The following is a 26,553-nucleotide window of genomic DNA, read 5'->3' as shown; positions in this document are numbered from 1 at the left end:
GGTAAATAACCCAACAGTAATATAAGAGACAGCACTAAGACTGGGTCAGAACAACCTGTAGGTACTAAGTAAAGTAAACACAGTATTGCATCTGTACTATATTGACTCACAGTAATAAGCCCAGTTTTGACCCAGTTATTTTTAGTGAGTATTGGGCCCTATAATATGGATAGATGATAAATGGTAGTATTCAACTATCGCCCAGTGCTAGATTTATGAATACCCACAATACTCTAACATCCAGTGTGATACGACACAGACCTAATTTGATTTGCTCAAAGTGCTGAGGCATAAATCAACCTTAACAACTGAGAATAGAAGCATTGTGTGCCAGGCCTGGATCTGTGACTGCCACAGGATGAAAGCCAACCACTGTACACTCTATTTGATCTTGCTAATAGCAGCATAGGGCACACACATAACTATACTTCACCATTTGTGCTTGTGTGTGTATTTGTGTGTGTGTTGGTGTGTGTGTGTGTGTGTGTGTGTGTGTGTGCGTGTGTGTGTAAGGCAGAAGCCAAACAAAATTTGAAAAACACCAAGATCGTTTCCTGTTTACTGCTAATCAGTGCATACGCTGAGCTCGCTTTGCAGTGACAGACTGGATTGACTTTTAGGACTTACACATTAATGCTTGTTTCTATGCATGCATACATCTGCGTGTGTTTTTTTGTGTGTGTGTGTGTGTGTGGGAGAGCTGAAGACAGATGGGGGCTCAGGAGGTGTTGACTGTGGAGATTAAAGAGGAATTAGAGAAAGCAGAGCACAGGGAGCCACAGAGCAACAAGAGAGAGCGAGAGAAATTCTCTGAATATTCAAATCTCTCATTTTAATTCTGCTGCAGATTACTGAATCTTTCATCTGTGAAGGAAGGATCAACCTTACGTTGCTTGACTTATTGTGTTTGTATGTGTGCATGTGTGTTTGAAGCACATATAGTGACAGAATGGCCCAAGGCATTTTCCTCGTGATTGAAAAAGTGTTTGTCTCTTTGTATTAATACTCACAAAAACACATTGTAACTTAACACAATGTTTTATTGCTACTCCCCTGAGGGCACCACATTACACATTTCACACTGTTGTAATGGCTAAATACACATCTACCCCATTTGTAGACTGGATACATACAACACAAGCAACAGCCCTAATGGCTCAGTGCTCCCTGTGTGATCATGGCCTCTGAACTGGACTGCCCCTTCAGCATACCACTGGAACTGCCTGCCACCATTGCCCTGTTTTACATACTGTACCCTCTAAAATGTTCCATACTCAGATTTCTCCCTGTAACTCTTTTTTAAATGTGTCTCCAGAGGATAAGCAGCACTCTTTCTGCCTCCCACAGTAGTAGTGCTGCTGTTAACTTGAATATCCAGCTGCTGTATATCATAGCAGTGGGAGCTGGGTGGACTGGCAGAGATCTTTGGTTTTTTTTTTCCAGAAATACAAAAGACAGCCCAGTTTCCCTCAGTATCACAATATCGTCACATAAGAATAGTGAGAAACAAGAGATACATGTATAAGTAGTGCAAGTCTGTGAGATTAGATGTTAGTTTTCTTCTTTGATGAGTTGCAGCCCTGGATAGACATGGTCTGCATTTAAGCTAACAACATTATTAACATTTATATTTTACTTGATCTAGATATCTCATATTTCAGTAGTTCCATATCTCTAACTCCCCTCGCAGTGCACAGAGGGAATCCTTTGTCAGGACGGAGAAGAGAGATGTTGACTTTTTCAGAGTGAATTGCACATTTGTCAGGTTTGGTTAATTAAATGGTCTGACATAGGTGAGTAGTGGCAGCCAGGGCCCGGGAAATCCTCTGCCAGACTTGCAAATTGGCCGGCAGACAAATTAATGGGTTGGAGGGAGCAGAACAGAGATCCTTTTTTAGTACACTTTTGTTCTAAATTGCAAAATTTGAAGTAAGAGCAGATGTTCTTAAATTGTGTGATGCTATTTCATTTGTGAAAAGGATTTACAAATCGTGGAAGAAAGTTTGACTCTAGAACTAAATTTGGTCAAATTTTCAATGGTGAATCAGCGAAAGGGGACATACATTGGTTAAATGGCTTTGCATGTTATGTATGTATTCCAGTGGATTCAATTGTTTTGAATTGATCAATTAGAAATCCAAAAAAGTATTCAGCACATGAGACTTGAAAATCTGAAGTTGTTACTGACGGATTCATTCAAGGTGGAGAGACGTTTAGCCACCGTGGCTGCAGCAGGACACAGTTGCCAGTGGAAGGAAAAAAAGTTTTAGGCCAGACTTTTTCACTGATACAAGCTCCTATCTTGGCCCCTGATCACAGCAGTAAGTCCCAATGGTCTGTGTGTGTGTGTGTGTGAATGCAACTTAATGTAATTTTCATAAAATATGTTTATGCATGCCTTTGTGAGTCTGTACGTATGTCTTCAGGTGTGTATAATGTAGATGAAAGTGGTCACCATTTGTTTTCTGCTTTGACGCCCTTTGGAATTAGAACAGTGCTTCAGCCGGGGAATATGTCAATACTGCAACTCAGAGTGCACACCAGATCACTGCTGTGTGTATCCACGTGTGTCTGGGACAAAAGCCAAAGTAAAGCAGAAAAACAGCAGCATCAGTGCCTTTTTTCTAGTTGAGGAGACATGATTTAGAGCCATTTCCTGCTCTTGTTTTCCTCGTCATTTTCCCTTATCCAGTCTATTTTACCATCACTCTTTTGCTCCTCTCTTTGTACTCTTTGTTTTACTTGGTGTGTATTATTTTTTCTCATTATGATAATGGGCAGCTGCAGAACCCCTGTGATATGCTGTCCATATATATTTTATTACCTGTGTTTCTATAGCCTGGTTTGATTTATGGTATTGCATCATCCTGCAACATGTTGTCAGTGATAGATTTATGAATTTGTTAACAGTAAGAGTGCAGCTACATGTTTGTTCTCATGTTGAGTATCGCTTCGTGCAGGGCATCTCCATATCTCAAAACTGACTGAGAGGAATGCTCGAATTTTGGATCTTACAGAGGAAATGGTGCCACCCTTGTAGCTGCACTTACACCGAGTCAAAGGAATTCCAATACAGGCAGACACTTCCTCGATCAAATGTCTGTCCATGCAGTGATGCATGACTCCATCCAATAGGCAGATGATATTTGGAGCTCTTATTATGTAAACAGAAGAGAAACTGAAATTAAGGAATGAAAAAGAAGATAATCTCACTGGCAGTCCACAGGGGATAAAGAAATGATAAAATAAGCAAAAGGAAACCAACAAAAGATTACTCAAAAGTGCTTTTTTAGCCAGGGCAGAGGAGATATCTGACATTTGTACTCCCTTAAAATTAAGCTTTGTCCTTGTGACTAGAAAGTAGGAGTCATCTTGAGACATACCAAAGATTCGCATGAATACTTTCTGTCAAACTTTTCTCTTTTCCAGTTTTTAAATTGATTACCACAAATATGTATGATTATAAAATCCCCATCCATCGTTGTGATAGAACGGCATATTTTCTTAAGGATTTACCTATGTCAATGAATATAAGCAAACACTACAACAGGATATACAGATCCATTAAAATGATAGTTTATGAAATTGTGGAAGGGCCAGTTACCAGATTAGCAGCCGGGTCCACTGGGTCATTATTAGACCCATTAGGTGCATTAGGCTCGAACAAAACCTCCTATTGACATGTAGTTCCAGTGTGCTGGTGCAGCATTTGTTTACTCACCTGCTCTTATGGGGGATCTTACTTTCCTTTTTATATGACATCATGCCATATTCTACCCTGTCTCCTAGGAATTACGTTTATATACAACTAAACTGCAACAGCAAATATATTTTGTAGGAAACTTTACTTGTATAGAAACATGATATCGGATCGTATCGTATCGGATCGGATCATTTATCATATCATATATCACACCATATCATATCACATCATATCGTCTTTTGTGTACTGGAGCTCAGGTTTTCTTTTATTGCTGGAACCCCCTATTAGCTTTCTTTAGCATGGCAGGTGGATGATACTGACAAACCACCAACGTGTGAGTGAGGATCAGCGTCATGGAAAGGAAGATGCCCTGTTCCCTGTGTCAACTTTCTGACCAACACTGCAGGTTCCTCCTCTGCAAGCAATGCTGTGTGTATCACTCTGCAACACTTCGACAGGCCTGTTTGGACCGTACTGCTCCTGCATGTGGCTTTCACCTGATTATGGCGCCCTGGATGCACCTTTGGTTTGTGCTCGACAGGTGGTGTTACAGAAAAAAGCAGATGGTCCCCAGCCTGGATGATGCAACACCAAGATAGTTTAAAAGGAGATTTAAGACATTTTGTTGTCATGTTTTTTAAAGTGCGTCTCATTATTTCACCTGAATTAAACAATGCTATGCAGGCTTTGCTTCCTCTCTGTTAAGTCAGTGAACCTCCATCCTGTGTCACTGATGATTTGAAATAACATCCTAAGTGTTTTGACCTTAACCCTCTCCTGCACGTGGTTCGAGCACGTGTCCATGCTGGTGATCCTGCTCAACTGTGTGACTCTGGGGATGTTCCAGCCCTGTGAGGACGTCACCTGCCAGTCGGAGTGGTGCCGCATCCTGCAGGTTAGTTTGACGCTCTCGCCTGTGTAACTGGGCTCCTGAACACTTACTAGGATGTCTCCACATGCTTCTTATGTACAAGTATACCTCTTACAATAGTAAACCTGCTCATAAAGGTGAATTCCCATATTTTCTCCATAGCCAAGTTGTTTGGTATCAGATGGTCAAATCATTTTCATTTTCATTTTTTAGTACTTTCTACTCCTTATGCTTTAGAGGATAGTAACAGGATGGATTGTTTTTCTAATTTAAGTTCAAGTTCTCGTGCAGCCACATGGCCCTGGCCATGCGCAATTTGTACACAAATTATGAGTAAAGCACTAATGATAGTTGATTGTTCAAAAAATGTGTCCTTTATACTGGGGGATGCTTTCACATTCAGTTTTAGGTTGATGTGAAGTGACTGAAAGAGCAATAACAATATTAATATTGGTAAATAAATGAAAATGAAAACTTAATTCCTTTTCTTTTTCTTGCTTCACTTGTCTTATTGTTTCAATAAGCTCTTACTGTAGAGTAATGTTGATTCTTGGCACAGATGTTTGTCATTACATTCAAATACAAACTTTCTTTTTGCTGTGGTAGATGTCTAATTAATTGAGACACAGCCATAACCGTGCTAACCATGCTGGGATGAAACTAACTAATGGAGAGAGGAACTCTTCTTTCAGACGGGCTCCACTGACACTTTCACGGTTTCTTTTAAAATGTGACTGTATTGATGAGGAAACTTAACAAGAATGTGACCTTTTTCTGTTGGGAAGAAGTCAATTTCCTCTTGTTGTCTTTGTTGTCAGCCATAATTCTAACTGTGTGCTTGTTTTTTATCATGTGGGACCAGGTATTGGACGACTGTATCTTTGCTTTCTTTGCTGTGGAAATGGTCATCAAGATGGTGGCCCTGGGAATTTTTGGTTCTAATTGCTACCTTGGTGACAAGTGGAACCAGCTTGACTTCGTCATTGTCATGGCAGGGTTAGTACCCCACACTGCTTTGTGGGCTCATGCCCACAAATTACTCAGTCTCCACTGTCATCTGCAGCTAGATAGATAGAAGATAGAATAGCAGCCTGCTTAGAATAAAATAGCATTTCATGTCTCCCTGTGACCCTGATGTTGAACATGAAGTGAACAAAAAGACAAGCAGGAAAGCAATCAAACACAAATAAGCATGCACACGCACACCCACCCACGCCATACACGCACGCACACACACACACACACACACACACACACACACACACACACACACACACACACACACACACACACACACACACACACACACACACTCTCTCTTTCCTGCCTGAGGAGTCAATATGGCTACATGGCTGTGACCCATGACAAAAATGTGTGATAAAGTTGCATGGGATTGTGCCTGTGGCTGTGTTTACGTATCTGTTGTGTGTTTGTCCTCACAAGGCCATGTCATTAACAAAATAGAAATGCCCTTTACAAAGATGTACTGTGTTTTGTGTTTTGGGGAATAAAGGTGCAACACAAAGTATTGTCCCCTGCACGAGGGGCATCAAGCCTCATTAGACTAGAATGCTGCATTTGAACCATTTATTGTAAATTGTGTCTTTAATGGCATCTCACAGAAAGCTTTTACCTGTAGGATGGAAACAGGCAACAAACAGAAGCCTCTAGTTACAAGCTGGAAATTTTACCTAAATAAAAATAATGGGACAAAGAAAAAGATTAGGGTTATAACAACACAACATTTACCTGAGCAGCCTCAAAATACAACTATCAGTAACCCAGACTAACAATTTAGACACTGATGGAGTAAACAATGCTAATGCTGTGGGTTGATGCCATTATAAGCATTATATATTTTTGGTTTTCTCAGTATTCTTGTTCTTGTACATGTATTAAAACTCTCTCCCCCTGCCTTTCTCTGACTGAATCTGTGTCCTCAGGGTGATGGAGTATTCTCTGGATGGCCATAACGCCAGTCTGTCAGCCATCCGTACCGTCCGAGTGCTCAGGCCACTGCGGGCCATAAACAGAGTCCCAAGTAAGTCCCTGTTTTGCCTTAAGGTTTTTTTCTTTTGGAGAACGACCCTGTGGTCTGCCTTCCCTGAATGGGGATGAGCACATGGAAACCCACTATATTTACCTGAGATCATTTGCTATTTTGCTTGTGATCGAGAGCCCTGATATTTTTATAATTTTGGCAGTTTAATCAGCATTTAGTGTGTAATTGAAACCTGAGATACCACCTACATTGACTACATTTAGCTCTTTAAATATCATAATTTTGAAAATCATAGAAAAATGTTAAGTAATTTTTTTTCTGACTCAGATTACCTGGAGTAATAAGAAAGACTGTTTATTCATAGAAAAATCAACTGTGTTTGCAGGTGGTGTTTATAGTTACACAGATAGATACTAAATATGATTAACTATCGGAGGTTTTTGTATTTACATTGAAACCATCTTTTATGGGCAACTATGGATATTTCTCTGCTGCACAGTAAACAGTCTTTCATATCAATTAATGGGGATTATACATAGGTGTTTTAAATTTAAACTTTATATGATATTCTATTACCAGTATTCTACAAAAAATGCCTGAGCTTTTGTGTTTCTAATGTAAGACTACCATCAGTTCCCACAAGTGTAATTTTTTGACTTTTGTTATTATGCTAGCCACCTATTGTCACTCAAGAAGTTTGCATTGCACCATGTGAGAGCCAACCTATGTGTAAAAATGCTTTATTTGGGTGTCTGTAACGGTAAATTGACCAGTAATCCAGGACTTCATATTTGCTTTAGTCTCACTTCCAGAGCTTGTACCGTGCCAGTGCTGAGTGAGAACGTACGCATAGTTTGTCATTTTCCTAAAAGCCCAGTGACAGTAGTGGTCATGAATCTACAGCTAAAGAGGATCACCAGACAATGGTGTCATAACAACGTACAAGATTATTAACCAGCATACATTAGGCAAGCAGCCAAGCTGTTTTTCAGACTCAGGCTGCCAGTAGTGGTAGCCATTTTGCTCAATACACCTCTCTTAAACAGGTTTATAGCTTGGATTTTAAACATTTTTTTTCTGTCTTTCATGTTGGAAAAATTTACTGTTTTAGTCTGATGTCAACCTGTTAGGCATTTTTACTAGTTAAACTGATTTTACTGTTCATAAATCACAATTTATTGAAAAAAATCTATTGTTACAACACTAGGGAACCTATGGGAGTCTGATTAGCACATGAAAGTATTTGTAATACATTGACTAAGTATAGATTGTCAGGGTTATATGTCTGCTTGCTGTCTGGCTGTAGGTAAAAGTATATGTGTGCGTGTGTGTGTACACTTGAATGATGAGCCCACTTTCCCAGAATGAGACATGCATGTGGCACAGATTGACCTGAGATTTTCCCACGTAGATGATGACGTTGTGTTTGTATGATGTGTGTTTCAGTTTTATGTTTGTGTGTGTGTGTCTGTGTGTGAGTGTGAGTGTGGGTGTGTGTGTGTGTGTGTGGGGGTGCTTTGGGCGCTGCAGATAACCCAAACACGATCATAAAGCGTGGCAGGTTGTCTGTTTCTCTCAAGCTATCATCACAAACAGTCTCACACACAGGGACACACACACATTCATTGTGCTACCTCTGTGAGGACAAAACAAATTTAACATTAATCTTAACCTTATTGCTAAGCTAACAGCAGCCCTGAGTCACTATCTTTACAGCCATGGACAAGGTGAAGTGAGACATATTATTGCAACAAGTTTTCAGTTGCTCCCTGAAGGGTCTGACACAGGGACCTAGATGGGGAGAAGAAGGAGGGAGGGAATTGCAATGAAGTTGACAATGAGAGGTATTACCTGGGGCTGGGAACTCAAGGTCAGTGGAGATAAAAAAAGACACAAACATGCCCCAAAGCCTGCACACTCAAGTACTCACAGGTACACACAACCAGAGAGACCCTAAGAATGTTTAAGTCCAGCTTACTTCCTCCATTTTTCCTCTCTTTTTGTCTTTTATACTCCATCTGTTCTTTTGTTTTCTTTTTCATCTGAATAATGATCACGGATGAGGGTTTGAGGGAGTAAGTCAGCCAGGCTAAAGTTTTCCTCTTCCCACTTAGCTTCTCTGTTGGTCTCTACCTATTTTGCTATCACTGATGGTAAATGTGCTCGGATACAGTGAGCAGCACTCTCTGTTTATTTCATGTTTACAAGGCTGCTTCGCGCATTGGGGTTCTGCAAATCCTCGGCCAACTGACTTGCACACTGCATACGCACGTGCGCACACACAGTCACACACTTCTCTTCCCCCTGTCCCGCTACATATACTGTCAAATTTCATTTAAATGGTACAAGTAGTTGGAATATAGGTATTTTATTTTACCCACTGACAGCTTTACTGCCTGACCTGATAATTTACTTTATCATTGTGCTGCAGCCAACGAGTTCTTTTGCCAGATATATAGATTTAATTACTATATTTTCTAATCTAAGACGCTATGTTATGATTTTATCTCAAGTTCTTATAGTTTAAGCCCTCAGTCCATGATCTTTGCTTTCCAAAGCAAAAAAACAACTACATTTGACTCCTCTCTTTGTCTCCTCTCAACATCATTACCCCAATCACTTCTTACTGGCAAAAATAAATATGTTTATTGCGTTGAAACATGAAGGTTCATCTTCTTTTTTTTTTTTCCAGAAATTCAGGCTAAAGGAAACTTCAATGATTAAGTTGGGATGACTTTGTGGATAGATGGTCCATGAACTCATCAAGCCACTTGAGTGCCATTCAGTTGCATTAGTTTAATTAAACCTACCTTAACAGAGTGCATTCTAACCGAGGAGTAAATGCGATGTCAGTCTAATTTTAAATCTTCCTCTATTATCTAACCCGTCTTGTATTGTTCTAAGCAGTGAAATTCAGTGTAATGCTTTATCACATCTCCATTAGGAGATATCAAAATGGTGTATGGAGATACTGTTAGTGTTCTGCTGAGCAGATTTCACTGCACACAGATACCTAAATAGTAAGGCAACTGTGTGGTGGTTACTCGGTGTGTGCATTGGTATGTTTCTATGTGTTGAATACATGCAAACTGTACAGTATGCATGTGTGAGTGTGTCTCTATAGTGTGTCTCTAGAATATTGCTGTCTACCTCAAGTTTGCACACAGACGTACTCGACTCTAGTTTTTACGACATAAAATATGTACAATTAGAATGTGTTTAAGTTTTTTCCTTTTTTGCTGCTCTGTACATTATATCCTCTATTTTGTGAGAAACAGGAATCAGCTATAGAGAATAACCAGTTGGCAGATATAAAAAAGCAAGTATGTATAAAGTGGACAATCTCATTAAAAATACAACAAATTATGATATGACAGATTGGCGATCAGACAATGACTTTAACTGGCCATTTCATTGATTTTATGAACACGGTGTACCTACTCCCTGTGTGTCTGACTGACCGGAAGTGATACTGTGATTTTTTTGGTTTCGATTCCACCTCAAAGCGATGACCACATCTCATTAGGGCTCTGTCTTGATGGATTGACCCTCACCTGTTTGGCTGTCACATACTGTATCTCACATAGAAATATACATTATAGCACGTGTAACTCTTGCTCTGCAGCTGAACTGTGAACAGTCAGTCATTAAGGGAAGATGAATGGATTGATGGATGACGGATGGATTCAGAGTAGACTTTTGCTTAATTTTGCCATCCACTATACGTTGTGAAGATTAAAGAAAAAAATAGTCTAAGCAGATTTCCTGCTATGCCACTATGTAGAAAATATGTCCCAGACACAATCTTTGTGGCTAATGAGTGCACAAAGAAGCACGCATGGATAAACACAAATAAATAGATACACACTAAACACTGATGAGTCATTCCCTCTGAGCGGGGACAGTCTGTGCTTCACAGAGTAACAAAATCAGGACACTTTCTATACTTATAAACAAGAGGGGGCTTTTCTGATCTTCATAATTGTGTTTTCAGGATGGACTTTATTTTCTCCACAGGTCTTTGTGATGCCAAATCAATAATTAAATACAATAACATTGTCAGTCACAGCATTTAAACATCCAATTTAATGAAATCGTTAACCATGCATTTAGACAAAAATGATGTAGAAAGTGAAGTACCAAATGGTAATGTGCTGTAAAGATGAATGACTAAAAGTATTTAATTGTAATCACAACATCTGGCTAAATGTGCAGGCCTATTAATTTATACATGAATAATTTATATCATTTAAATTCTAAGTAGGAGACAATCAAGAATATTAACATTATGCATTTCTGTGTTTAAAAACATGCCGGAATAATAAATGATAAAACCGACTTACTGGAAATTTATTTTGATAATATTTAGCCTCTGGCACAAATGTGAATAAGAATATTGGTGAGCTCAGAGCACATTTGGCCCATTACCATATTTTCACCTATCATCAAATGATAGGCAAACCTTGCTCCTGCAGTGACGCAGCATACACACTCTGGAGATTAAATGTTGGAGACCTGAGGAGTGTCTCATCATTGGTGCTGTCAAAACTAGCAGTTAAACGGTGGCACTGCCATAGAATAATATTACTATACTGTAAGTGTGGTCTCTGTGATAAGGCTGTGATATATGTGAAAGTGGACAGAACACATTGTGAGGACCTCAGGGACTGGATCCCAGACTCTGCGGACGCTAAACACATCTGACAACTGGAGATGGATGCTGAACGCAAGTGGTTAGATAATACTAGCCACGGGGAAGCTGCAAGTTCAAATCCTAGAGGATGAAATAATGTCAAACTGTCACTTTAAGTATAGTCATCACTTGTAATTATATTGGCTGTGGTTATGAAGTTGTGGGTTCCAAGCTCAAAAGATCAATAGAGGTTGTCAGGGTGTACGGTAACCACAGGGCTAGTAAAAGACTTGCTGCTGCATCACATGGAAAATTCAGATATCTATCATGTATGTATGACATACATGTGATGTATGTCTTCAAACGTGTGTGTATGTGCTTGTGCACATGGGACAGTCATATTCGTCAAAATAATGATCGCTGATTACATCATTTTTCTTTGCGTCCCACCATATAGGTATGCGGATCTTGGTGACACTGCTGTTGGACACCCTGCCCATGTTAGGAAATGTCCTCCTCCTCTGCTTCTTTGTTTTTTTCATCTTCGGCATTGTGGGAGTCCAGCTATGGGCGGGACTTCTGCGCAACCGCTGCTTCCTGGGAGAGGATATCAGAACGTAAGGAACTCAGTCTTGTGATACAGTTTTTGTATTTCCTAGTTTTCTTCTGGGATGGAAGTATAACAAATGGCCCCTAGGAAATTATTACGGATATTTAATATCCGTAATAATGAAATTGCCTATTAACTAGAACAGTTGAAACTCCTAGACGATGAAATAAAATTCTAGCTCTTTGCAGATGATGTGGTTTTCAATCTTAAAGTGATATAAAGTAAAGCCTGAACATCTTACAAAAATTGAACCCCAAAAAAGCAAAATTAATAATATTCCAAACACTATAACAACCTAGGACTTATCAGTACAACAGGAAACTACTAAACAGAAAGAAACATTTCAGAGTTTGTGGAATAATAAAGTGCTAAAATCCCCAAATAATTTGAAAACTTATCCTGCTCAGATAAGACCATACAAAATGGCAGATCACTGAAACTGGCCCAGAACTGAGAAAAATCTTAGCTGGGTACAGGCTCTGTCAACATGACGTAGCAATCAGTAGAAAAGGTTCGGCACAGACAGACCTCTTGCCCAGAGATGACATACTGAGTTCACACCTCCTGAAGAGAGCTAGAGAAAACACTGCAATTCCTTCAACACTACACATGTTGTTAAAATGTTAGAAAAAGCTATTCTTTCAGATTTATCTTATTTTGTTTTTTGATGAAATAGAATAAGAGAGATTGTAGATAAAAGACGAATAATCACTATTTCCCAAATAGGACAAAACACATAGATGGACAAACAGGCTTAGACAACCTAATACTGACAGAGAAAAGATCACAGTCACCAATTTAGCCATGGGGAGGGAAATTATGCAAGGGAAAAAGAAAAAACTGCTTCAAAGTCCACAACCTCAGGAAGCCAGAAATGTCACTTAGAAATCCTTGAACTATTCTGTTTTTGATGTAATGGTACAAATTGTGCCAGAGCTAATGTTACTGAATCCTTTTTATGTGTAAGAGAGAAAGATACAAAGACAGAAAGAGCACAGCAGCTTAATATTTCATATCCAAGGCTGCTGAATTTTCTCCCACAGAACAAACGGTTGCCTGACCTCCGATACAAAATGAATCCTGACTATCTGATATAACTAATGCACATGAATGCATGCAAACTCATGCATTAGATCTTTCTCCAGTTAGTTTTTAGAATTTGTAAAGAAGCTAATGTTTTCTGCATTATTCTGATCACATACATTAGATTCAAATAAGAGCTGCTTTTTTTCCCCTCAATAGCCAGCATCTCAGATATTTCCCATGATATGCCTTTTTGACTAAAGTACAGTGTGATATCTAGCTGTTGCTGCTGCTGAATGTCTTTCAACAAAGTCCATCTCTGGAATCCTTCAAGGGCCTGGAGAATAACAACATTATTTTTTGTATTAGCAATGTGCAGGCTTAAGACAATCAAATCAGCATTTATAGTTAACATGTAAGCAATTCAAATGCGCAAGGTATCGATTCAGCCAGAGATTCAGCATGTAGGATGAAAAGACTTGAAGTCCAGTACAGATAGGCATGAGTCAGACAAACAACCACTGGAGAGTCTGGACATAAACTTAATCGCAACAAGCAACAGGGGGAAAAAAAGATAGAAGGAATGGCTGGAGCACTATTGGCGTAAGGCAGAAGACAGTCTGGCAAAGACTTAGACCCTTTACTCAACTGGTCCCTCCCCACTAGCACTTGAAGAGTGAAAATCACTCTGCCTAAAGATACACTCACTATTGTGAAGGGCTCTCCACATTAAGGGGGAGAGTTAAAGTAAGCAGGTAAACTGTGGTACACATTAACCACTCTCTACCATAAGTAGGAAACAGCTGTCACCATGGATACTGATAGATCCCTCGTTCACTGTGCTTTTGACTTATGTGCTGTATTCTTTTAAATACAAAATATCCTGAAAAAGATACGCAAGTGCCATAAAATAGATGTTTTTGTCTCTTTTTAATACAGTGAGAACAAATCATCCACATACAAGTAACATCTTACAGTAATGTATTGTGATGCCACAGTTTAGTGTTTTACACATGTGCAATTATTCTTTTTCCACCCAGAATGTACAATTTGTCCATAAGTTCCTACTACATGTCCGAGGAGGGTGAAGACAGCCCATTCATCTGCTCAGCTGCCCGGGAGAACGGGATGCTGCGCTGTCACGATGTGCCGCCCTACACCGAGGCTGGAACAGAGTGTTCACTGGCCGCTCCCCAGCAAAGTTCAGCCCTGATTGAATCAGCTCCTGTGCTGGGAGGGGCCAGTGTTAATGGCTGCGTTAACTGGAACCAGTACTATAATGTGTGTCGCCCTGGGAATATCAACCCTCACAAAGGAGCTGTCAACTTTGACAATATTGGCTACGCCTGGATAGCCATATTCCAGGTAAGCAGGGTAAAAGGGCAGATTTGGATGTGGAAGCTAAAACGTGGAGAGCTTGGTGTTGTTGTTGAATTTGTTGCTGTTTATGAGATTTATGAGATTTTTTATAAGAGTTTAGTTTTAGATTTCAGTTTTGTATTCTTTCATAAGCATTCATCATTCTGTAGCTTGGCTAACCCGAACATTTTTTCCCCCACTTTTTAGCTGCCAAGTTAGTGAAAACGATTTGTATATACAAAATCAGTCCTCAGCCAAAAACAACACCAACTTAACATTTTTTTCCAGGTGTGCTGAATTTCAAAGACATCCTGTCAGAAATTCCTCCTCTTAGGCCATCAGAGGGCAGGTGTCATGATGAAATCCTTTTCCTCTCCACACACTGGTTGTGGAAATGCATTTTTTCTCCTTTCAAATCTTTTGGATTCCAGCTCGCTAGGAGACCAGGACAGGCTATTTTTTTTCCTATCACAGTCTTTGCGCTAACACTGTCTGTGCTGTAGTGATATGAATTCCAGCCCTTCTAATAGATCTGTCCAGGACCCACTGATCAGTCTGTCTCTGTGTGTAATGGGCTTTGACTTGCACAGCATGACTTTCTCAAAGAGTCTTACCGAGTCTTACCTACAAATTACAGCAAAAGGCACAAATACTGAACACACACACCTACACAAACAGCCGTACTAATCCCTGTGTAAGTACTGACAACTTTCCAGTGTATGTGTGTGGGGGGGCTCAGCCTGCAGTCAGAGGTTTGAAAGATTTAATTTTTCTTATTCTTTTAGTCTTTTGAGATGGTTTAGCAAGTATCACTTTGAGTCTTAGATGAGATTCAATTTCCAGCTGGGTATATGACGTGTGCGTACACATCTCACGGCGGCTGTTTACTCACATTGTGCAGCCACAGACCTCTAACTTGTGTTTTTATACAAAAAGGCTTTTTTGAATTAATTGTAACTGCCAGTGTTAAAGAGGTAGATGCAAATTACAACTCGAAAAGTTACTTGTGTTAGTCACACTAATGTAGTTGTGTAACATGATAAACTGAACTTCAGATCAGAAGTTTGTATCATTTGGTTCTGATGTTCTGTGTGTTTCAAATTTGTTATAATCAATAAGAGTATCAACACGCAGAGAAAAAGAGAGGCCCAGTTTGCAGGGTTCTATTTAAATATGTTACAAGCAAATTATAATGTATTTAATGAGAGGAGTTGGATATTCCTCTTGAATTTACTCAAGTTTGCAAAAATGTTTCTATGACATGCTATTGTTTGTCAGTAAAGGACCTCTAGCAATGGAAACATTTAAATTAATAATGACAGACACTGAGTGATCACAGTGATTGTTTAGAGATCCTCTAAACAAAACATTTTAAGCTTAATTTTTTCACAATATTTGTTAATATGGAAACAGGGATAGAGTGAAAGATGAGACAGGAAAAGAAACGTGATGAGATACAGACACGCGCGCGGGGGGGGGTTGTTATCTGGAATGTAAAATGAGGTGCTTGGCTTGTTATCCCAGTCTACAGCTTTATTCCCTCAGTATCTGTAAATATAAAGAACATGAATTATACATTTCAGCACAGGGTTTTGAAAAAATTTCAGCCCATGGCCCCAAATTGAGTTAATTCAAGGTTACCCTGGGACTCCTGCCGAGTACAACAAGCTGCTAAAATGTCACGTTGGGTACCCACCACAGTAAAGCCTGTGGCTTAACTAGGTCCCAACTAGGGTTGGCCAATACACAAAATACACCATGACAGCTTCCCGTGATGATTCCTTTGTTGATTTAAGAGGTATCTTCAATTTTGGTCATTGATATGTAGCTGTAGCCAGATTTGTTTAGGGTCTGGGTGTTTTAGACCCTGTAAAAAAGGTGCTTTGAAACATTTTCACAGGCTTTCTAAGGTTTCTGATTTATTTGAGCATTCACATAATTTAATAGTTGTTTATTTGTTTGGCTGTTCTCTTTTTGTTTTTTTTAATCTTGACTGTAGGACTAATACTATAAATCAACATATACTGTATGTGATAGCATTTGATTTATAGGAGGATGTACACTGTCACTCAAAAGAACAAGTTAGTGGAGAAAATCAAAGCTGAGAGTGAAGGAATGATAAAAACATAAGAAAAGAAAAAAGTGAGAAAGAGGAAGGAATGGCACCTGAAGAGGTAGAGAGGAGAGATAACGGGTGACTGGAAGAGCAAAGGCATCTGAGGGTTATCAGGCCAATGCTTCTATAAGCCTGCTGGTTAATGACTACTGACCCTGTAGACACAGACACACACGTGTTCTGGCAGACTGTCATTTAGAGTTCAAGAACATTGTGTTGGATTAATCATTCACTGATAAACGTGCTCTCTACTCCATATGCATGTCATTAGCATGAATTACAAGGCTGAATGCTTTGCTTGCTCTCACTGATCTTCACCGTGGGTCGTCAGCAGAGGGCGGGGGTTAGCTAAGAGGTCAACAAGCGATTTGTTCAGGTTATCACCTCCGTCTCCTCTCTTAAATAACCAATGTCAACTGAGATCCCCTCTTTCCCTTCACGTACGTATCATTAACTTTTACAAAATGGCCCGACACATGCATCACTCAATCACATTTGCTCAAGAGTTTTGGTCCTTAAAGGAATTATCCTTTCTTTTGTTTTGATAAAGAAGAGATGTACTTTTATTGCGATTCTTGAGTAATTGTATGAATGAGGGACTGTTCAGGTGTGAAGTTTTAGGCCTCTCTGAAAATTGTCCTACAGGCCTGGCTCGACATTTTTTTTTGCCACCTACTTGTTATGTTAACTTCCAGATCCTTAGTTTGGTTGACTAAATATATGTTTGCTTTGATGGCCGTTTTGTACTCGGTCTGGTTCCATACAATAAAAATATGCACAATGATTATATTTAGAGGTGTATTTCTGCTCACAAATGAGAATCCTAGGTGCTTTTTTTAATGTGGTGCAAGTAGAGCATTCCAGAAAAAAGCGGTTTAGTCATCTCTAGGTGTGTGTGTCTGTGTGTCTGTGTGTGTGTGTGCCTGCGTAATATGCATTTGTGGTGTCTGTTTATGGTACGTTTGTGTACAATTCTTTATCCGTACACAAGTAGGCATACGTGTGCTTGTTGGCAGGTGTGTTTGTTCAGTCTGTATGTACTCATGCTGTTGTTGTGTGTGCTCTGGCAGTATATGCTGTAATGTGTTATGCTAGCTGAGGTGTGAGCGTATTATCGGCTTGGCTGAGCTGAGACACCGCTTTCGGGTCTCAACATTTCAGCTGCTCATTAGCATTGTGGCTACATGAAAGAGCTGCATGATTCCCCTGGTTCACACACACACAAACACATACTTGTACTTCTATTTTTGTGAGGAGACTCATTGACATAATGCATTCCTTGGCTCTTTACCCTAATCTTAACCATCACAACTGAATGCCTAACCCCAAACCTTACCCCAACCCTCAACCTAAACCTAATTCTACCCTGAACCCTAAAACTAGGTCTTAAACCTGAAAAACAGCCCTTTGAAGATGTGAGGACAGGCCAAAATGTCCTCACTTTCCCAAAATAAAATCACTCACAGAGATAGAAGTACAAGTACACACAGACACACACGCGCGCACACACACACACACACACACACACACACACACACACACACACACACACACACACACACTTTTAAGAGGATGGAGGGACAGCGCAAGCTTTCGTCTGAGGAACAGCCATTAAAAACAGAATTGGAAATGTACTCCATCTCACTGCTGTGTACTATGAATATTCTGTATGCAAAGTTTTGTGCACGTGTGGGTGTGTTTGTCCTATGCTTTAGAAGAAACAGCAATGGGATGTGTTTTTACGTTTCCTGTTCATTATAATACAGTGTCTCCCTCTCTATCTCCCTGTCTTTTTTTCTCTACCACCAGGTCATCACACTAGAAGGATGGGTAGATATCATGTACTATGTCATGGATGCACACTCCTTCTACAATTTTATATATTTTATACTGCTCATTATTGTAAGTACCACCTGTTGTTTATCTTTGTTTAGAAAACCTTTTCTGATTTTGAATGTGTTGCTAGGACTTAAAAAGCAAGCTCCAAGATAGCAGAAAACATTGTAAAAAAATAAATAAAATTAAACTCTTTATTGGGTCCAATATCTGGCCTATATCTACATGGACCAACGTGGGTCTTGTTTGAACCTGGCCCAAGCAAAAACCAATAATTTAATGAGCCCAAGCCAAGTGAAGCTCAGTTTTTCACTGTAATCCTGATTTGCTATAGTTTTCTAAAACAATGTGGCTTTTTGTTGCGGTAACATCCAACTGTAGAATGATTTTTACTTATGAATTACAAGTAAAAAGTGGTTCAGAATATGAAGTTATGTACTGTATGTCATTATATTTAAATTTACTACTCACTTGTTTAATAAAACACACCGTTGTACATACTCTGACATTAAGAGACAAATAAAACAATAATCCACTTGATTAAAACTGGACAGAATTCAGGAACAGAACCAACCTGAACTCAGCACTACCTAAAATACACATTTTTTTTGATCCTGCTCCTCTTTATACAGGTCTGCACAGTCTCTAGTATTGTGGTTTGAATGTTCAACAAATACTCATATGTATAAGGTGTTGCACCTGAAGGATCGTTTTGTGTATTTGTGTTTTAGTTCCACTTTAGAAAAAACCCGGAATAGCCTTTTTAAAGTTAACCACTAAACTCTGCTTGGAGCAGAACTCTCTTCCGGTGAACCTTGTAGACTTCTTATCATGCCGTTGTGGGGGTTTTCAAAGTTCCCAGCTTAGGCTATGTTTTACAATGATGTATAAGCTCCCTGCCCGCCAGTCGTTTGATGCAAAAGTAGTTATTATGCATTCACAGTGAGAAATGGAGAAAAAGAATGGGGGAAAGAAGAAGGGGTGACACAGAGAAGTGGCTGGAGGAAGGACTGAAAGAAAAACAAAGTGATTCATGTCGAAAGTGGATGAGACAGAAATTAAGATAAACAACAGTGCCAGAGAAAAGAATTTTTCAAAAAGATGGAGAGAGTGCTTATCTAATTTCCTGTCGCTGTTTAAATAACACACATTACTGAAATGTTAAATAGACAGTTCATTATACTGTAGACTTGATAGATATTTCTAACTTCATGTTAAAGCCACCTCATCAGAGCATAATTTACATTTCATATTTTTTAAGTAACGACAAAAGCAAAGTCAGTTTTATCATGCCAGGATCTGGCATCCTGGCTTAATATATAAGCCATCATAATACTTCTTGTTGACACAGCGTCCTTTAACACCTTGAAGAGGGCTGAGGTCATCAGTGAGTTTTTCCTTACATTAAAAAGGAAGCAGCCACAATGTTGATTTTCTATTTTACCAGCAAAGTGAAAGATTTCTTTCTGCTTAAACAACACTTATATAGGCCAGTGGGATGCGGGTTAACAAAAATGCTGATATATCATCACAAAGCTGCATTGCTACAGTTTTATCACTTTAGCTATTCTTTACCTCCCCAACCAGGTGGGCTCTTTCTTCATGATCAACTTGTGCCTCGTGGTCATCGCCACCCAGTTCTCTGAGACAAAGCAAAGGGAGAATGCTCTAATGAGGGAGCAGCGGGCACGCTACATGTCCAACGACTCCACACTTGCCAGTTACAGCGAACCAGGCTCATGCTATGAGGAGATGCTACGCTACATCAGTCACCTTTATCGCAAGTTAACACGCAGGCTGCAGAGGATATACTCCGGATGGCACAGGTTAGCTATGAACTTCTTTATACAATCTGGACATTAAAATACACCCAAATCAACTCTGCTCTCAAAACGTTTGTGTTGTGGTTTTGGCAGGTTTGTTGTTTGCTAGTTTTTCTCTCCCCTGGAATATCCAGTCAAAATGAAGTGGCATAAAATTAAGTCAGCATTTTTCCAAAAGGCTACAATGTAACTTAAAGGAAAAGCTTTCATATGCTTAAAACATCAGTAGTAAATATCGTGTTTGTTTCGCTTTCATTTCACAGCGTTCTTCACTAATTATCAGGGGGATCATTCCGAAATAATCCAATTTCATGCATGCTTGTAGGTTTTCTGTAATATTATGAGGATGATTGTGAAAAATATCAGGAGATCCTCCCTTTATTGAAATTATAATCACACGTTTTCCCCAGGTTAAGGTAATCATGGCTTTGCACAGCAGTTCAGTCTTTCCTGGTCCTCTTGTGTCTATTTGCAACACTTTATCGGTCGTCTAGGGCAACTAAAATGTGTTTTGTTATGAGCATTTAATTTAGCTGGCTTTGGTAATTGTGTATCTCACAGAATTACATAATGCATGGCCCCCAAAATTGCTGAGAACCACATCCCTAAAAATGCATTCGGATGCAAACACACAAAAACACACACCTGAGGTAATACCTTCTCTGTCCATGTTCATGTCGTTTGTCTTTTGACCAGTAAACGGCGTAAAAAGGTGAATCCTAATGGCAGTGGCGGAGGTAGTAACGGTGGGGGTAATGGACATGGCCACAGTTCCAGCAGGGGTTGCGGAGGCTCAGGCCCAAATAGCGCATTGTGGCTGAGGCCGATCCATAACCTTCTGCAGCACCATCAGCACCAGCACTGTCGCCTCAGCAATGGGGGGCAGCACACCATCAGCATGGGAACTGATGAGCACATGGAAGAAGAAGGAGGCACAGGAGGAGGGGAGGAGCTGGAGATGAAGTCGCTTCCTTTCCGAAGAGGAAGTACAAATGGAAATGACAGTGGCGGCAGCAGTGGCTACAACCCATCTGTTGTCAATCAAGGCATGGGAGCCTTGCTCGGGCGGCTGAATGGGGGGATGAACTATCCGACCATTCTGCCATCTTTTGTGTGCAGCTACAGCAGTAAGACCCCTCCACCTCACTCCCAGCAGTGCAGGCCCAGTCCAGAGCAGCACCCACCAAACCACCCAGCGTCTGAACACACGGAGACTCTGAACAAGCTCTACCAGCTCATGGGACAGCACAGTAAGAGGAGACGCACCCTGCATACCGACACATACAGTACACAATTGTAATTTCATACATAAGCTAGAAAAAACCTGATTCCAAAAGTCTGGAGTTTGGGTTTACTGATCACCATTATCTTTTTCCTCAGCAGAAAATCACAATTTAGGCTACTGAGTGGAGCCTAAGTCAATTTGAGTAAACAGCAACCACCTCGCCCAAATACAGTATGATAAAAAAGCCACATATCAACAGGAAAAATAAGCCTTCAAATATATATATACTGTACATTTTAAGGGCTTAAAAATCCTGATAATCTTCATAGTGGAACAATAATAGTCAGAATATTTTGACTTTGTTTGTTTTTTGTTATTTTTTCCTCCTCATGGGTTTCACTGTTATTTAATTCTCCTTCGTTCTCCTTGGGCTGCATTACATTTTGTTGTCACACTCACTTTCATCTGTCCTCTTCGCGAGTTTGACCTAAGGTAGCCTATGGCTACGTGTGTGTGTGTGTGTGTGTGTGTGTGTGTGTGTGTGTGTGTGTGTGTGTGTGTGTGTGTGTGTGTGTGTGTGTGTGTGTGTGTGTGTGTGTGTGTGTGTGTGTCTCAAGCAGCACTTAGAGAGTCCTGACAGGAAATCCATGTCTCAAGCATTACAGTCATTAGTGCAGAGAGGTGGATAAAGGGGAGGATTGAGGGAATCAACATGGTGTGTCGGGAGTAACAGAGGCAGGAAAAGTAGCCAGTGTAAAGTAATAAAAACACAGGTATGCAGTGGTTTTAAAAATGTGGAAGATAAAGAAGAAACAGTTGGAATTCAGAAGAGAGGCAGAGAGTATGGAAAATTCAGATCCAGAGGGAGAGGCTAAGAGAGGGAGACATAGAAAGAAAAATGAATTAGATCTGTAGAGAGAAAAAATGGAAAGAGCGGAGGGAGAGGAAGAAAAAAAAGAGTGTTAGCTTGTGGGACGGCATGAGGCAGAGAGAGAGGCAGAGGGCAGAGAACAGACGCAGAAGAGACAACATGTAGCTGTGTTTGTTGCGCAGGAAAACAAAAAAGCAGCAGCAGTATTATAGATGTAATTGTGGATTTTAGGGATGATGTCTGCGTAGTTTAAGAGTCAGATGGACACAAACAATCTCTTCCAAGTTTAATCACAAGCTTGTTTCATTCACGCTAAAGACAGAGTAGGTAGCAGAGAATAACAATTTGACAAAGAATGGAGCTGCCTTATATATAGTAAAAGAGCATCAGCTGTTTCTTAATTTGTCTTCTTAGTGTCATCATGTACGCATACGGCAAACTATCCTAGACTTAACACAGTTTGGCTAGTTTCCTAGAATCTCTGCCATCTGCCCATATCATCCTTACAGTCTTTCTGTCACCAGAGCTGAGGTAAGCATGTTCAAGTATTAGAGCCTGATGAAACTACGAACTCTGGCCCCTTTGCCTGTGCACCAATCATGAAAGTAAAAATACATGCTATCAATTGAATTCTCTGTTCTGTCCTAATGGGGTTAGACTGCCAACCACAGCGCACATACTGTATACACACTCACATATACATTCACGCACAGCTGGCTGCCGACGCTCCAAACATAACTAATTGCACATGAATTACTTCCTTGCTGGAGTGAAGAGTTACCGTCTGTAGCGTGAAAAGTCAGTGATGAGGAAGGACGCCAAGAAAGAAAAAGGCTTAAAAACACCACTAGCATGTTCAGCGTGTTAAAATAGTCAATACACCTCTGAGCCGCACATGTTCAATATGAATCAGTTGGAGAGTGTGTGACACTTCACCTTACCATCACCTCCAATACTAATGACGATCACACAATTTAAATCAACGTAAATTGATGGTAATTTTTAATGGTTTGTAGCTGACCGAAAGCTAAGATCTTAATGTTGAAATGTTGTCTCCAGTCACTGTCAGACATTTCTGGATCTGTAGTCTCTAAATGTTTGCTTTCATCTTAGTTAGATAACTCAATCTCAGCTAAACTTTGTAATGTAATGGGATTAGAGTTTGAATCCCATTTTTTGGTTGAATAACCCCTTTAGACTGTAAGAACACCTATGTTCTAGGGCATATTTTTCAAGTTTGGGGCTCTCCAATGTAATTGTAGCTTTAATGTAATCTAATCTAACCTAATGTAATATAACGTAATGTGGGGTTGTTAAAAGATTTAGTGAGAAGACAACTAATCTATGAAGAGTTGGAGTCAAAATCCTTAGATAAATAGACCCGGAGATTTATTTGCAGCAGTATGTATAGGACAACCCTCACAACCGTTGTTTATAGATTGAGGTATTAGATAGTGTTGTAAACAACATGATGCGCTGTTTGAAGCAGCTTTTGAAGAGCTGATGTTTCCAGAAGTCATGGTTTGCGTCTGTTGGTTTTCAACTGTGCTTTGCAGTGCCGCCATACTGATTTTAAGAGGATGTAGTCAGAGAACAGAGGGTGAGAGGAGTCAGCCAGGATCTCATGGTGTGGGCGAGCTCTCAGTACTTACTGCAGAAACTTGTTTTGGCTCTGTACTGAGATAGGATAGCCCTTCGGTACTGCATGTAAAATTTCACTTACATTATAGTTTTATCATTATACTGTAATGTCTCACTGTCTTTGTATTTTTTCTGTCTCTCTTGCTCTATTGTGCTCTGTTTTAAATATAGCAATATGCTTTTAAAATGTGCCTTTTCTTTGACACAAGTGATTGACACAAGGCACTGCTGTGAAGGATTAGTAGACATTTTTGCCCTGTGTTTTGCCTCTCAGGCTACAGTACAATCTTCCCTACCTTGTTGGTGGAGGTCGTTAGGCCTGTATGCAGCCAGAGTAGAAAAACTTCAGGCCCAACTCAGGGCTGATAAACGTGTTTCCCCCCTTCTCTAGATGTTTTTTTTGGTTAAATAACATTGGATAGTTTGACAGTTTATGTTTTCATACAGAGGAAAGAATCTAGAATCAGATGCTTGAATCGAACATATGTCAGTGACAATAAAGGAGAGTGTTCTTTTGTAGTAAAGATGCAAGTACAACATAATTTTTAGGAAGGCTTAGTGTATTAAACATACAGCAGCAATAAAGCAGATTACCAGTTTAATCAGGATATAGCATATATTATATAAGCCACATATGTCAGTGTATCACTATATGTGGCTGTACCTTATATACGTACATTATCTATCTTTAATATGATATTATTTGTACAAATTATATTGGATTTTGAGATATTAGTATAATAACTACATAGATATTAACCCATTGCTCCCTAAAACTGTACTTTAAAATGTGCACCATTGGCTTGGAGCTGGTGTAAACAGATTTTCATCACAAACCTAGATTTATACACAGTTCCTGACAATGACACAACCATGCAACAAGTGAAAGGCTGAATAAAAAATAACGCTTAACAAATTAACACGTTTGCCCTGCTCAGTAAAGTCAAACCACACAACAGCAGCACATGAGGTGTGCTAGGAACAATCCCTTTGCATTGCCTGACCATCTCTGCCCCTATGCCCCGTTCAGGTCGCCAGAGGCTGCTGTACCAGCTGGCAGGCATGGTGCCCAGCCCGCTGCTCCTGGAGCTGCTCAGCTGCCCTCTGTGTGCCCGCAGCCTGGAGACCTTAGAATTGGAACTGGGAGACCTGGATGGAGGCAGAGGAGAGGCAGATGGACTGCACGACTTCCCTCAGGTCAGAATGAATGGCAGTGCAGTAATGATGATTGTAAACAGTAATGATAAAGGTTGGGCCGGTGGTTTGTATTAATGACGGTGGTTGCTACATCTTATTAACGGTATGTTATTAAGATGTAGCATGTAACTTTAGTGGTTCTGTATGTATGAAAACAAACATAACATAGATAAATGCTGAGTTAATATAAGAAATAAAATCTAGTTGTTTTAAGGATTATTTTGTATATTGTCTAGATCTACACCAACTGCTAAATAAAACTTTTATTGTATCCAAAATCAACACAACACTAAATCAGCAATTTCACCTTTGTTGCCTCAATTTAAACGACATCATTCAGGGGGGAGATCTGAGAGGTGGAAGAGGTCGGAGCAGACGGCGGGCCGTCGTGGCGTACCAAAATGGAGTGGTTCGGGCCTGGATAGACTTCAGGGAAAAACTGAAGAGGATTGTGGAAAGTAAATACTTCAACCGTGGGATTATGATCGCTATCCTCGTCAATACTCTCAGCATGGGGATAGAGTACCATGAGCAGGTAAGAGTACTGTATATATGGTGTGTAGGGTGAATGAAAGCTCTAAACATTTAAGATAAATGGCCCAAAACTAAGACGGCTATGACTGACCTTTATAGGTAAATCAGCAATTGGATGAGAATTGTGGGCTGCGGAAATGGTCTTTGTTTGTTGAAATGGCATTTGGCTGTCCCAGAGTCTGAATGAGAGGAAGCGAGCATATGGTGGGGGTGGAATGGGGATAGAAAGGGGTAAGGGACTGAACGAAGAAAGGGGAGGCGTGGAAGAGCCATTCTCTCCCTCTTTCACACACACTTATACTCTTACACACAAATAGCCATCGAGGCACTATCACACACTCCCCAGGATTGCGTTTCTAGTTTACCCAATGTCTGGGAAGTATCGGCCTAAAAATACCACTTCCCATTCCTTTCCTCCACCATCACACACTGGCAAATATGTGTGGTTGCATAGACACATTAATTTGCGGAGTTATTACATCCAAGTAAATATGTTTTATATGCACACATGGGCACACAATCTTTACATTTCCCACCCGAAAAGCAAATGGATAAAAAGCCAAAGAGAAGATTCCTGTGCGTGCACAAGGTCCATTGCCTCCCCTCCTCTCTCCATCTCTCCTTGCCTCCCTCTCCTCTAATTCCCTCTCCAGGGGATATGTGTGTGTGGGTGTGTGTGTGTGTTTCTATCTTTGTGATATAAACATAAGGAGCGACTGGGAGAGCCATGGCCTTATTGGGCCAATAACACACGCACACACACACACACACACACACACACACACACACACACACACACACACACACACACACACAGACTGAAATGTTATGTAAGAGTTCCTCCTCCCCTCAGTACTCATCATCCCCCTTTTGTGACACCTAGCCAAACTTTATGAGACTATGAGTGTACGTGTGTGTGTGAAGAGGTGTATGAATGTAGGAGGCATAGTGTAGACTGTGTAGAGAGTGTAGAGAGAGACAGGAAGAGACAAACAGCAGGAGAAGATTTAGAGAAAGACGGAGATGATTGATGCTTGTTTTGGCTTTGTTTATACTGATTCCAAATTAGAAATAGATTGTTGTAATTGAGCCTGTGTTAAAGTAAAAGC

The 26,553-nt window shown here is 40.1% G+C and overlaps 1 protein-coding gene across 1 annotated transcript in view; it reads left to right on the top strand.

Moving 5' to 3' along the window:
- Nucleotides 1-26,553, top strand: part of cacna1ha (calcium channel, voltage-dependent, T type, alpha 1H subunit a) — a 112,819-nt gene that overhangs the window by 51,359 nt on the left and 34,907 nt on the right. The window contains exons 3-13 of the mRNA XM_040120253.1: nt 4,487-4,598; nt 5,437-5,570; nt 6,518-6,615; nt 11,667-11,826; nt 12,032-12,040; nt 13,883-14,207; nt 18,127-18,219; nt 19,741-19,979; nt 20,673-21,226; nt 24,744-24,910; nt 25,251-25,445. Of these exons, the coding sequence (XP_039976187.1) occupies nt 4,487-4,598; nt 5,437-5,570; nt 6,518-6,615; nt 11,667-11,826; nt 12,032-12,040; nt 13,883-14,207; nt 18,127-18,219; nt 19,741-19,979; nt 20,673-21,226; nt 24,744-24,910; nt 25,251-25,445 (2,086 nt within the window). The remainder of the gene's footprint in view (nt 1-4,486; nt 4,599-5,436; nt 5,571-6,517; nt 6,616-11,666; nt 11,827-12,031; nt 12,041-13,882; nt 14,208-18,126; nt 18,220-19,740; nt 19,980-20,672; nt 21,227-24,743; nt 24,911-25,250; nt 25,446-26,553) is intronic.

Source organism: Xiphias gladius, chromosome 3, assembly GCF_016859285.1.
Source record: "Xiphias gladius isolate SHS-SW01 ecotype Sanya breed wild chromosome 3, ASM1685928v1, whole genome shotgun sequence".
NCBI lineage: Eukaryota > Metazoa > Chordata > Actinopteri > Istiophoriformes > Xiphiidae > Xiphias > Xiphias gladius.
Note: the sequence above shows the minus strand (reverse complement) of the source record. Positions and strands in the feature narration are given on the sequence as shown.